This window comes from Uloborus diversus, chromosome 4, assembly GCF_026930045.1.
Source record: "Uloborus diversus isolate 005 chromosome 4, Udiv.v.3.1, whole genome shotgun sequence".
NCBI classification, from domain to species: Eukaryota; Metazoa; Arthropoda; class Arachnida; order Araneae; family Uloboridae; genus Uloborus; species Uloborus diversus.
The window spans coordinates 52897197-52911616 of record NC_072734.1 but is presented as its reverse complement, the minus strand read 5'-3'; the positions used below and the strand labels follow the sequence as shown (position 1 = coordinate 52911616).

The 14420-nt window shown below is 35.2% G+C and overlaps 1 protein-coding gene across 1 annotated transcript in view; it reads left to right on the top strand.

The window, feature by feature from the left end:
• LOC129220354 (cytochrome P450 2C31-like) overlaps nt 1-14420 on the top strand; it is a 29838-nt gene that overhangs the window by 10062 nt on the left and 5356 nt on the right. Inside the window, exons 4-7 of the mRNA XM_054854759.1 lie at nt 3843-3995; nt 5157-5311; nt 10652-10770; nt 12911-13166. Of these exons, the coding sequence (XP_054710734.1) occupies nt 3843-3995; nt 5157-5311; nt 10652-10770; nt 12911-13166 (683 nt within the window). The remainder of the gene's footprint in view (nt 1-3842; nt 3996-5156; nt 5312-10651; nt 10771-12910; nt 13167-14420) is intronic.

Sequence of the window (14420 nt, the reverse complement as noted above, 5' to 3'; positions counted from 1 at the left end):
GAATCAGAAGTTTTCTCGAATTCCGTAGTACACTAATTGTAGAGCACTATCAAATCAGATCCCAATTAGCAGTTATCGTTTGGTACGCAAAAGTGTGTTCTTAAAAAAGTCTAATGCGTCTTAAAGCATCGCTCTATGGAATAGGAAAGGATTTTTGCTCAAAAATTAATGCCCTTGATGAAAACGTGTGATGTTGCTCCACTGCAACTGGTTTTACTGAGATTAAATAAGTGTGGACATTAAGCAAAAGATACCAATGATGTAACTTCATCATCTACTGAAATATATTTTTCTTTTCTTATGCTTGGTTTTTGCTCCACAACTGCAAATTTCATGCAAAAACAATGTCTATCGGAAATCTGTTTTGCTGTATTCAATTTAACTTGCCCTTGTCGCTTCATTAACGTAGGTCATTGCGTCAGTGCATTTGATTCATTACAGCAAGGGGTGAATGCTGCTTGGTTCCACCAAGTCGCAGTCTCAGTAAAACTTTTTGGATTACTTCGCTTATTATCCTAAATGATTCTTCACAGTTTATTATTTGTTTATCTTTTTCCGGGACATGAAATGAAGTAAACCGGCCGGAATACCGGGATTTTGCCTGGAAACCAGGACTGTCCCGGTCAAACCGGGTCTCTGGCAAGCCTAGTTAAAGAAATGTACTTATTTACAATAACGTATATTAGCTTTTAGCTTTTGATTCTCACATCTTGTTTGTGAGACTTTCATTACGTGAGATTTACATTTACAAAACGCTTTTTACTATTTTTTTTAAATTTTAATTAAGTGATAACAACCGCCAGCCCTGCAACCCACTCCCCACTTTTAATTTAAGTTTTCATGTTAGGAAAAGGTTTTTTTCTGGAGGATTATTTTGTACTTTGCTGGTTTTCTTTAATTATTTAGAGATTTTTTAAAAATGTTGATGCAATTTTTAGTCTCGCTCAATGGCTTATTTTGTCAAAAAATCAAACATTAATTCCTAAAATTTCGATAATATTAATTTTGGCAATGTTTGACAAGCAAGCAAGCACTTTGGTTTGACTAGTTTGGCGAAAAAGTTTGAAAAGGCGCCAGGTTCCAAGATCTATTTCCGCACTTCTTCATAACAAAACTCCTTTAGTATAAAATACAGGCCAGACAACTCCTCAAGTTAATATGTAAACAAGTTTATTGAAACAGGCTTTTAACTGAACTAATCTTATATTTTCCGTTTCGATTAAATTGTTTCATACGCTAGCATGTGTTATTTTGATCAAAAAACATTCCTTGATGGGCTTCCGTAGTTCTGAGATAGAAGATTAGATTTGAACGCCGGAGGTCGTGGGTTCGATACTCAAACATTTCCTCCCAACTACGGCCCTGCAATGTTATTCAAACAAGCTGGTTCTGTGCGTAAATTAAAAAAAATATATATATGGTTTTTTTTTCACTGTTGTCTTTAAGTTTTATGATATTTATGCACACACTGTGGTTAAGTTAACGGCATTCATAATTTCTGGGCTTGAGAACGATTAATTTTGAGCAGTAGATACACAACGTGTTTTTGCCAAATGCTCTGTGCTTATTTGTTTATGCTTAAAAAAGGCAAAATATCTTGAACTACATATTTTTTTAACTCCTTGGGTTTTCTGTTAATAAGCTTTCAGGAACTCTGAAACTGTAACATAAATTGAATCAAGGGGCTGTCTATAAAGTATTATGCAAACTTTTGAACAAATTCCCCCCCCCTCCTCCTTGTTACATGTAACGCTGTTCAACATGAGCATATTGTTAAAAACAACGCGTGATGTCACACTTCTTGTTATCCTCTCCCTTCCCCCTGTCACAAAACTGTCACATTGATTTCCTAAAAGAGCATACTCAGCAAAATGTTGATCTAAATTTAACATATATGAGGTTTTAGGTATTAAAGAAAGTTGCTAAAATGGTCATTCTATGAAAAGTTTTTTGAAAAAGGTTACTTTGTCATCAATTAATGCTTTTTAAAATAATTTTTCAAAAGCCTAAAATGATGAACTGTTAAAGCCCCCCCCCCCACACACACACAAGAATCATTAGCAGCAGAAAAAGCTGAAAATGGAAAAGTAGCCGAATTCCAAAAAAAAAATGGCTGTTTAGATATTGAATGCATTTTTTTGATGTACAACATACAGTATTCATGATGTTGTATTATTCATTCTTTAATTAACGTTTTTCAAGTTGAATTCCTGTGTAATTTTTCGAGAGTGCCCACCGAAGGTGGGGGGGGGGGATCGGAATCATAGTTCCATAATAATGATAGCTTTTCAACGGCTATAGTTATAAATAACTGTGCCCTTGAAATTTTAAGGGAGATGGAGATGTTTTGGGTTTTTTTTTTTTTTTTTGAAGTTTTCATAATTTAAGGGGGTAGGGCACCGTCTACTTTGGGGGATGGCACCCAAGCATTCACGTCTTTTTAAAAGCATAAATTTGCTCAGCTAAGTTAACATTAATAATCTGGTATTATGTACTTTAATTTGATGTTATGTCTTTGAAACATATTGCAGTCATGTTTCCCGTTTTCTTAAGTAAAAATGTTTATTTATTTTTTAAAATTTCATTTAATTCTTATTCAAATACAATAGCAATATTATTTTTTGTTTTGATGTAATTGTAAAATGAAAGTTCATTTATTTATTTGAATACTTCTTAAGACTTAATGTTTCAATAAAATATACGAGTAGTTAAAATGCGATTAGTTAAAAAACAATTTCTAATGAAAAAGAAAACTGTGTTTATTTATCACTTTGTTTTAACATGATTGTAAAATAAAATCGTGTTTATTTATTTGAATACTTTGTAAGACTTATAAATGTTTTTATGTCAAATACTATGAATTAAGCTTAGTGTATTTTTAATGTATGATTATCGGCTCCTTTTTATGTTTTCAAATGAAAAAGTAGAACTTGTAATGCTACTAAAATAACAGAAGTCAATAATAAATAAACCAAATAGTTTTATTTAACCAAAATATTAATCGAAGTGCTCGCTTCCCAATATCAATGTGGATCGACAAACGATGACGTCATTTGCTAGTTGGATGGCCTTCCTATGTCGAAGGTCTCGCTCTGCGTAAGAAGGAGCACTTCAACTGCCACTAAGATCCGTCAACAAGTATTTACTAACCAATAGGGCCATTTTTATGACCTCTTTTTTTTTTCTTTTTTTAAATCTTAAGTTTTGTCATTGCACACAAAGAAAAAACTAGTATTATATGTTGTGACTATCACGAAACTTTCATCTATATCTTTCTTATAATTCTAATCCTTCCCCATGCTTGACAAGGAAACAATATTCCCAACAAAAACAAAATTACACACGCCAAAACTTGACGACCATCCAAGTTCCCGATTTATCTCAACGGCAAAGCAAAGAAGGAAAATTTAAAAAATTTTTTAAAGCCTTCCTTAAAATAATTACAAACATTCATTTGTTAACAAACACAAGATGGCAATAGTTAAAAAGTTAAAATCATCGCGATTTTCTGTTTCTGACAATTAAAATCACGCGAAATACAAACTATTACGATTTATCTTTCTTATTGTTGCAATTATAAAGCTATTTTTATTCACAAAAAAAAACAGCCCCCCACGGAGCGATTGGCGCCAAAATTGAACCAACTCCTGTTTACATATGGATTCCCGTTTATTCCAAATTTCATTCAGAACGTAGCATTATTTCTTGAGATATAACACTCACAATGGGGAAAAAAAGAACGTTCGATTGCGCTATCCCCTTTTCAGCTGTTGATGCCAATGATGATTGTTTTATGCAATTTTGTGCCGTAAGGCTTTTGTAACTTCCATTTTTGTTTTTAGGAAGATACTAGAGATTTCCTGAACGAAATTAGAAGCTGGAACGGAAAACCCCACAACATTGAAGGACCTCTTCAAGTATCGCAAGCTGTGAATAACATTGCTTTGTTGTTTGGAAGACATATGAGCTTAAAAGAAGATAAGGACGACATTGAAGTAAATTTAAGGCATCTGTGCCTTTAAACAACAATCATTTCTTAAAATAATGTCATTAATCAGGGCTGTTGAGTAGTAGAATCGAAGTCGTACTGATTTTGGGGAAACAAAGTCGAAGGCTTTAAAATTCCAAGAGTCAGAGTCGATATTTTACATCCCGAAGTCGATCAGATCTTATTCATTAAGACTTGGGGGTAAAGGAGTTGGATGCTTTAAAAACTTAGAAGTCGGAGCCGGCCCATTTCCTTCCGACTCTGCAGCCTGTTTTCAACGTTTTCTTTTTATTCAAACCCCTAAATACAGAACAAGCCAATTTTATCAAACCCCATTAATTTATTCCGAAGTAATGAGAATTGTTTAAACAACGCAGGTTGTGACATTTAAAATTCAGTTTCAAATAAGTTAGCTCACCTCTCATTGCCTAATAATAAAAAGATGGCGATAGCAGAAGTCTCCAAAAGACATTAAAGAATGAAAATGAAAAAAGAAAAGATGGATGAAATCACCTAATGATAAAGGCTCTTAATGTTGCTTGAATAGTTATTAATTCAGACATACTTATAGAGTTTTTTTTTTTTTTTTTTTGTAGAAAGTTACCAATCTAAGCCAGGGCTAAGGCAGAAATACTTAAAATACACCACCAGCTTAGTTATTCCATCCGAGGACTGCAGTTTCATACTTTTTAGCACTCATCAGCCCGGAATAGGAATCACATGACATGGAGGCGAAAAACCTCTTAAGGGAACCAAGAGAGCCAAACAAACTGGTAGCTAATGTAAAATTAAGCACACCAGATGAGTGACCGCAGCAATGGTGCAGTTCAACTCAAAGGTTGAGGCAAAACATAGTATTTTGTAGTAAGTTACCACCCTAAGCCAGGGCTATGGCAGAAATCTTAAAATACACCACCAGCTCAGTTATTCCATCCGAGGACTGCAGTTTCAGGAAACTGCAGTCCTATCGGATGGAATAACTGAGCTGGTGGTGTATTTGAAGTACACTTATAGTTTGGTGAGTCATGCGCCAGTTTACTCTGTAATCTGCTAGTAATTTTTCCCTTACCCTCAAACTATAGGCTTTCAAATCATACTGCTTACAAATTTATTAATGATTAGATTTTCATTAATTATAATATTTATATTTATAATTCGTCTGTTTTAGATCATCCAAAATTCTTCAAGGATCTTGTTGCAATACTTTTCATCCGTGAGCATTAATATGGCACTTCCTGGACTCGCAAAAATCCTAAATGCTCTTAAAATATCCAGCTACCATAAATTCATCAAACTCCTAAGGGAATTTGAAGCTATATTCAGGTAAACCTGCTTTGAATTTTAAATGCTTTTTTTTAAGAACTTTTATCATTCTTGGCTTGTTTGTCACGGAGTAATCTGAGGCCTGGTTTTGCTTATATTTCAGCAACTAAATCACTTAGAGACGTCTGCATTTCACTAAATGATTTACTTAATCTTAAGGTACAACTTAACGCTGAAAAACTAAAATTCTGAAATGAAATAATTATTTCGGTTAGGATGGAAAATAGCAAATTTCATGTAATTTCCCCCATTCAATGTTTAAATATAAAACCCATTGTAACAAATTTCGTTGCCTTGATACAGTAATAACAAAAACCAATCATAAGGAAAATTTTGAATCAATGCTTTTCTAAAGCAAGCACGAAATTAGCTAGCATAAATCCTTCAGAGGAACAAGGATTAAATTTTAGTGTCAACTGCTTAAAGTTTTAGACACGAATATAGGTTTTGTCCCTTTTTAGTTCCGAGCATTTATATGAAAAAATAAGGTGAAGTTTCGTGATGGTGAAATTATTCTATTTCTGAAATACATTTACGCTAAAAAGAATAAAATAACAGATTTTTTTTTAAAAATACTAAGCACTTTTCAAAATGCACTCAAAAGGACAAAATAACCTTTCAGGATCTAAAAGGACAATTTAAGTATTCATTCAGTTTTCGAAAATTCAAAGAAAATTGACTCCACAAACGAAGAACAGTGCGATTCTATTCATTTTAAACCAAACGTTCCCAATAAGAAAAATATGCATGTTTCAACACTCAAACTTATGATTGGAAGCAAGATAATGATAAGAAATTCTCTTCATGACTTGAGCCGCACTTTTATTCGTTTGTGGTGTCATTTTCTTGGAATTTTCGAAAACTAAAGGAATACTTAAACTGTCCTTTTTGATCCTGAAAAGTTATTTTGTCCTTTTGAGTGCATTTTGAAAAGTGCTTAAATTTTTTTTAAAAAAATCTGTTATTTCTGTTACTTTTCCCCCTGCTTTTTCGTGGGATTTTAATGAAACGTCCAGCAATGACCACTGAACAATGAGCAATATAATTACTACTCAAAACCAAATGGGAGATCACGGAAGTTCACAGTGACCTCTCAAAAAATTTTCCCAAATTTTGTTTGACAATTCGTCAAAATGATCAGAAATTGTGTTCTACTCGACAAAATTTTCATCATTCGGCGAAATTTTGAGTTCCATTCGGCAAAATTATCACTATTCGGCGAAATTTCTAATACCATCCGGCAAAATTATCATCATTTAGCAAAATTTGTCGTTCCATTAGGCAAATTGGGACTCTCCGCCCTCTTAAAAATTTAAGTTCGGGGTGCCCTTGCTGAAAACCCATCCATTTTTTTCCAAGTTATCTTGTTAAAAGTTAGCAAGTATAACAACTAAATCTATTTAACGATAAACTATTGCTAAATTGGTTTCTTTCCACATATAGTGTTAAAAGTGCGAGTATATAAAGATCAGAGTTAAAACAATATTAAATTAACCCTCTCAACCTGACCCTATTACCTGATAGTTGGCACAAATCACACTGTAAGAAACATTCCAAACCGTCGCAGATTATTTACGGGAGACATTCCGGAATTTCACGGGTTTCCACATAGATATGCGCTTGAATTGTTCTTTATTACTTCCTTTTACAAAAAAGGAAGTATTGTATTCGCAGAAAAAATTTCACTCAAAAATCGACCTTAATTTCCATTTTGCTCACCCCCGAATTAATGTTGAGTTTTTTTTTCCAACTCGACCACACGTGAATATATGTCTAAGAACGTATAGACACCCGAAATATCCATTTTGACGATCTCCGAATTAATTACAACGAGTTTTCTTGCGACGTCTGTATGTACGTATGTATGTGCGTATGTGCTTATGTATCTTGCATAAATCAAAAACGGTATATCCTAGAAAGTTTAAATTTGGTACGTAGACTCCTAGTAGACGTCTGTATGTACGTATGTATGTGCGTATGTGCTTATGTATCTCGCATAAATCAAAAACGGTATATCCTAGAAAGTTTAAATTTGGTACGTAGACTCCTAGTGGGGTCTAGTTGTGCACCTTCCCTTTTTGGATGTTCCTAAGGGGTCTTTTATACCTGCTTGGGGGGAAATCATTGTTAATATCAATGCAAACTCAAGTGGTGTTATAGTTTGGCAAACACCTGGCGACATATTGCCAAGATTTTGGTCGCCAAGTTCCGTCGCCAACTTAGCGACAAATTCGGCATTTTTTTTTTTTTTTAATTTGGTTTCATTTTGGTTACTATCGGCAATATTTTTAAAGAGTTAACAATTGAATCACATTAAAATTGCCAGTAATGGGAAAATAACATTAAGTTGGTGTAAAAGGAAGTCATGTGATGCACACAACAGCTCGTTTTTCATTCATCGGTTAAAAATAAATGATTGAAAAAAAACGTTTTAAAATATACATTATGTGTAAACTGCTATAGCTCATAATCATAAATAAAGGACCTGCTTCTGGGTTTAGTCTGGAAGCAAATGATTTCCTGTGCGAATTTTGTGATACAATTATGGGAGCTAGTGTTTCTGAAAGGTATTGGCACGAGGAAAGCGATTTTGGATGTTGCCAAACCCGAATGATTCCCACTGTTTTACGCCAAAAAGGAATATATTCAAAATTAAATTGGCAATATAGGTCTGATAAAATTGCGGAAAAATTCCTAGACTTATGCCAATAGTCACTTGTTATTCTACCAAAATATTGTGAAAAATTCGAAATTCCAACAGTTAGTGTTTGTGCGTAAAACATTTTTTTTGCCAAAAAAAATATAGAACTGGATATAATCCGTTTTGAAAATAAACTTCTCTTGCTTTAACAGCTTTCCTGGTAAATTACCAGAAAAATGACTGACTTTTATTGGGAAGGTTTCTGAGTTCTTCAGAAAGACTCCAAGTTCTTTTCAGTACGGTTACCGACTTTTAGCTGGAAACTTCTGTTTTAGCCAGATATATTGCTGGCAGAAATTAAGCACACTAGCCGCTCATTATTTCCCAGGAAAGTCTCCTTTGTGTGTGTGGGGGGGGGGGGGGCAATGGTAGCCCGATCGATAGAGTGTCGGATTCGGGGCCGGAGGGTCCTGGGTTCGAACCTAGATGGTCGAAGACCCATCGTCGTCATTAAAGGGAAATGGGCGACGTTAAATATGCTCGTGGTCTCAATGTTCTAAAAGTGAAACGATACCTCTGGGGATGCTAGCACCAGGTAGCTATTAGCTCCTGGACTAGTTCTAAATTCTCATTAACTGTTCGATTTGGTGATGGTGCTGCCATCTATCGGTATATGAAATAATGGAGGCAAGGCACTTAGTATGCAGTCCTCGATATAAATACAGTTGTAGTCAGTTGTGACTCTGAATAGGAATAGGAATTGTGTGTGTGTGTGTGTGTGGTTTTTCTTTCCTTCTCTTTACAGTGGAAGGGAAAAAAATAAGAAATTTTACAAAATATACAAAAAACGAGCTGATGTGTGCATCACATGACTTCCTTTTACACCAATTTAATGCTATTTCCCTATTATTGCAATTTTAATGGGATTCTCTCTCTAACTCTTTAAATATCACTAGCAATGGCCACATTGAAAGCAGATTTAAAAAAAAAAAAAAAAAAAAAAATCGCCAAATTTTTCGCCAAGTTGGCGACAAAACTTGGCAACCAAAAGACTGGCGATATATCGCCAAGTGACCGCCAAATTATAACACCACTTGAGTTTGCATCGAAATTAACAATGATTTCCCCCCAAAAAGGTGCAAAAGACCCCTTTAGAAACACCCGAATGCAACCAAAATAGGAGGTGCACAACTAGACCCCACTACGAGTCTATGTACCAAATTTCAACTTTCTAGGACATACCATTTTTGAGTTATGCGAGATACATACGCACATACGCACATACGCACATACGCACATACATACAGACGTCACGAGAAAAGTCGTTGTAATTACCTCGGTGATGGTCAAAATGGATATTTCGCGTGTCTAAACATTCTTAGAGACTTTTCCGCATGTGGTCGAATCGAAAAAAAAAATCAACATTCATTTGGGGGTGAGCAAAATGGAAATTAAGGGCGATTTTTGAGTGAAAATTTTTTCGCGAATACAATACTTCCTTTTTTGTAAAAGGAAGTAAAAAGAGAGATAATAAAAAGAATAAATTTGCGTTGAAAGAAAGGATCAATGTACAAAGTTTAGTATGAGTTTTTTTTTTTTTCCTGCACAATGGATTTTTGAAATATTTTTTAATATGTGTGAGCTTGTATGAAATTGTAGGCGACATAGGGTTACTCTGTATGCAAAGCCATACTTTGATAGTGATTGTTGGGAACCCAAAATGCTAATAACTACTACTTTCACTACTAGCGAAAAAGTTTGAGCAAACAAACCATTTTGAAAGACAAATCATTGCACGAAAAGCAAATCACTTGCTAGAAACGAAATAAAGATGCAACACAGGAATTGAATTTGCTTTTGTTTCCTTCTTGTGTGGATTTTATATAGTAAAATAGTATACTAACGGTGCCAACTCATTAGAATTTAGTATTTAGAGCGCCATACCAATAACGATGTGCACCTGAATTAGTATTTGTTTTTGATTTTGATTAAAATGTTGAATCAAACTTAGGTTTCACTGAGAGAAAACATTTTATTTTTTCCCTGTTAACTCACTTAACAACCCCTGAGAACTCCAAGCAGTTCCATTCAGATCGCAGCACGTTAGAATCTTTTAATTCAATTTCTACCCACTTTTTGCACTCGTATTCTTTAAAAATTTGGTGCACGACCTCATATCTAGTACCAACTCACTATTTCATAATCAGGTTTAATTAATTAACCTCTAATATCTAGTTTATTCCATTTTTAAGCAACATTTTCACATAAATTCTCGTGTAAAAAACACGTATACAAATGAATATTTTGTATCAATCAAAAACTTTGACTTTTCTGCATGGGATGAAATATGTCCCACTTTTTCAAGGAAATTAGAACGTGAATTGTAATTGCTTTCGGCTGACGGAAATGAAGGTGACACTTCGATTATTAGATGAGCTATGGTTGAACATTACCTTTCTCCTACATCGATTTGATTGGCTGCTGCGACGCCGTCGTTAAATTGTTATAACACAGTAAAAAATGTGTATATTGAAGACATGGTGTGGAGTAAAATCTGTTTTTTTTCCTTCTAATTAATTAAATTTGATGAATTGATGTTAGAAATGTTGCATTTTACACACGTTTATAAATAATTTAAGTAAAAATATGCTAAACATATTAATCAACGGAATGCTTGTGTTTATTTTGAAATATTTTAGTCGAGAAGTGGAAATCAGAATGAAAGCAGAAGATTCCTTATTGAAAGAAGATTTCATTGGATGTTACCTGCGAGAAATGGAAAAGAGGAAAACTGATACCAAACCTCACTGTTTTAACAGTTCGTAAACTTGTTTACTGAAGCTCTAAACCTATTTCTTATAACATGAAACGGTTTGAATTTCTGACTCAAATGGTTTGGGGTCGCTTTTAACAACATGAAAAAAGTAATACCTATCTCTACAAAAGACTAAACTACTGTTTTAATATTTGGAATTATAAAAGTTAATGAATAAGTACGTAATAATAAAAATAATTAGATCATTCAAAAATTAAACTGACCTTCACCTTCCATTTCTATTATCTACCAATAATGTAAAATCAACATTACTTTTAAACATTAAAAGAAAGGAAAAGCGAACAATACAAACTATCACGACTAAGAACTACAAATAATTTGAATTGAACTAAGATGCACATTTGTTAATTTTTCTCATGAAAATTATTTCTTCTTCTGGGTCTCGTTCAAGTAAGACCCCAAAAAATTGTGATTTTTTCCGTTAAGCACAAGAACAGAGATGTTTTAAAGTTGAGCCTCGTAGATCCCAATCTACCAAAAGAATAGGATTTTTAGTAAACAAATTGGTTAAAAATTAAGAATATTACATACAGATAAATGTAACAACAAAACACAGAAAAGAAGCAGACAGCCGTTTTCCGAATAAATTCGGTACTAACGCATCTAAAATTCAAGGGGCTGTCCATTAATGATGCCGTACTTTTCTTTTTTTTCATAGGGGAGAGTGGGGTACTTTGTCACAATTTTCACTTTGGATTTTTTTTACAAGGTTTTGGTTAGTATTTGAGCCGAAACAATACTGTAAAAAATTGATGCATACCTTCGGACAAGTTAAGTAAAACAATATCTGCCCCATGGCAGGGTACTTTGTCACTGATTAGGGGGTACTAGGTCACAAGTAATTTTGAAGGAAAAAAATAGTTTAACTGTTAACATCTTTATAAATTATGTTTATTACATTATTTAAAAGAAATGTTACATTAGTAATTAATTACATAATCAACAATAGTTTACTGTACTGCAAAAAAACTGTACTCGAAAAAAATGTTTCTCAATAGCCCAATTGCACAGGTTAAGCCACTTGAAAGTTTAACCACCCTCATCTGCGTCACGAATTTCCCAAACGTAGAAGACGTTTGCCACGTCCACTTTTCTCGTGAGCCCACACTTAGCACTTCGTTAATTGCATCCACACTTGTAACAAAGTGCCCCAACTTTTTTGAGACAAAGTGTCCCGCGTCTATTTGTTTTGTTATCGTAACGGTCTCAGCAACTTAAAAGCATTCAATATTTTATACAAATACATAAATATATAGCTAAATAATTAAGGATGGAGATAAAATAATATTCACATAACTTCAATTGATAGTGGCAGAGTAACAAAGTTCCAAACACGAATTAAAAATTTTATTTTGAGCACTTATAAAAATAAAACGCGCTTAGTCAGTTTATGACATACAACGTGCCTAAAAGTACCTGTGCAGGGTGGCAACCAAAAAAAAAAAATCTCCGCCATCTCAATTTTTCAAAATTCAACTTATGACGAAGTACTACTCCTCGCTCCCCTACTGGTGGACCCCACATCTTTTTTTTTCCAAAAGTGTCCTCCTTTTTCTTGCCCCTTACCTTCCTTTGTCCCACTTTACGAAAAGCTACATAAACATATGGTTATTAAAACGTTTTATGTAAACAAAAATGCGTGAAGCCACACTTTTTCTTACCCCTTCCCTCTCCCAAGTGTCACAATTTCATGACTCCCTCTCTCCCTCAAAGCGTGACATCATTTGTGGACGTCCATTAAAGAGAGAACTTGTCAGTCTACATGAAATACATCGCCAGCAACGTCAATTCCAGCCGAGGACTGCAGTTTCGTGCTTATTAGCACTCATCAGCCCGGCATAGGAGTGACCTGGTCAGTGCTAATTCTGTATTAGCTACCAGTTTGTTTGGCACTCTTGGCTTCCTTAAGAGGTTTCCACCTCCAGCTCAGTCACTCCTATGCTGGGCTGATGAGTGCTAATAAGCACGAAACTGCAGTCCTCGGCTGGAATTGACTTTGCTGGCGATGTATTTCTGCCTTAGCCCTGGCTATAGGGCTGTAACTTACTGAATATACTTTTCAGTCTAATTTCGCACGCATACACCCACACACTGAAGTAATATATACGTTTTTGTTCCTTAGTTGACAACTTACTCGGCAACTTATTCCTCCTCTTCGTCGCTGGGCTTGACTCCACTCTAGCTTCCATTGCTTGGCTCTTGATTTTGATGGCAGAGCATCAAGAAGTGCAAAAGAAAGTTCACGAAGAAATTGACTCTGTTCTGGGCAGAGATGGAACCGTTTATTTTGATGACAAAGTAAAGCTGCCCTACACTTCAGCGACTATACTGGAAATGCATAGATGGGCATCAATAAGTCCAATTTATCCGCCAAGATAGTAAGTTATTATCAACACTTTTACTTCCTTTTACAAAAAAGGAAGTATTGTATTCGCGAAAAAAATTTCACTCAAAAATCGACCTTAATTTACATTTTACTCACCCCGAATGAATATTGAGTTTTTTTTTTTTTTTTTTTCGACTCGACCACACGTGGATAAGTGCCTAAGAACGTATAGACACGCGAAATATCCAAAATGACGATTCCCGAGTTAATGACAACGAATTTTCTCGTGACGTCTGTATGTACGTATGTATGTATGTGCGTATATGCGGATGTGCGGATGTGCCTATGTGCGGATGTATGTCGCATAACTCAAGAACGGTAAGTCCTAGAAAGTTGAAATTTCGTACGTAGACTCCTAGTGGGGTTTAGTTGTGCACCTCCCCTTATGGTTGCATTTGGGTGTTTCTAAAGGGGTATTTTGCCCCTTTTTGGGGGAAATCATTGTTAACATCGATGTAAACTCAAGTCGTGTTATTACTTGGCGGGCACTTGGCGCCAGTCTTTTGGTCGCCAAGTTTTGTCGCCAACTTGGCGACAAATTTGACGGGTTTTTTTTTGAGCAATCACGATTGCTTATTGTTCTCATTTGACGGTTTTTGGCGTCCGTGCCTTTTTCAACTTGGACCAGAAGCCTTTGCAGAACCACCGTCCACCGTCTTCTGCTGGCGGCGCGGCGCGGCGCGGCGCGGCTGCTCCGCTCCTGAGCTATCCGCTTCTCCTGGTCGGAGGCGTCCATGTCCTACACACACGCACGTTCACACACATACAAACACACGACTTCACACACATACACTCACACACGCCTACGTGCATATACACAGGTCTACGCACACATACAACTTTGCACAAGTAACCGCCCAGGAGGAGAGGCAGACTTGGGGGGGGGGGGGGGACTGAAGCCGTTTCTAGAAACAATCTCCAATGAGCAGGGTCCTGTCTCAGTTCGTGATTGCAAAAAACATAATTTGAATTCAAACGTTCAGAAGTCAAATTAATTTTTTTTTTTTTTACATCTGTTTTAATTTGGCCACTGTTGGTGATATTCAGAGAGTAAACTATTGAATCAGATTAAAATTGCCAGTAATGAGGAAATGACATTAAATTAGAGTAGAAGGAAGTCAGGTAATGCACACATCAGCTCATTTTATGTGTATTCACCATACACTTCTTGAATTTTCTGCTCGTCGACTGTAGACGTTTGTAAACGTGAAATGATTATGGGAAAAAAATGTGGGACGTCCTTGAC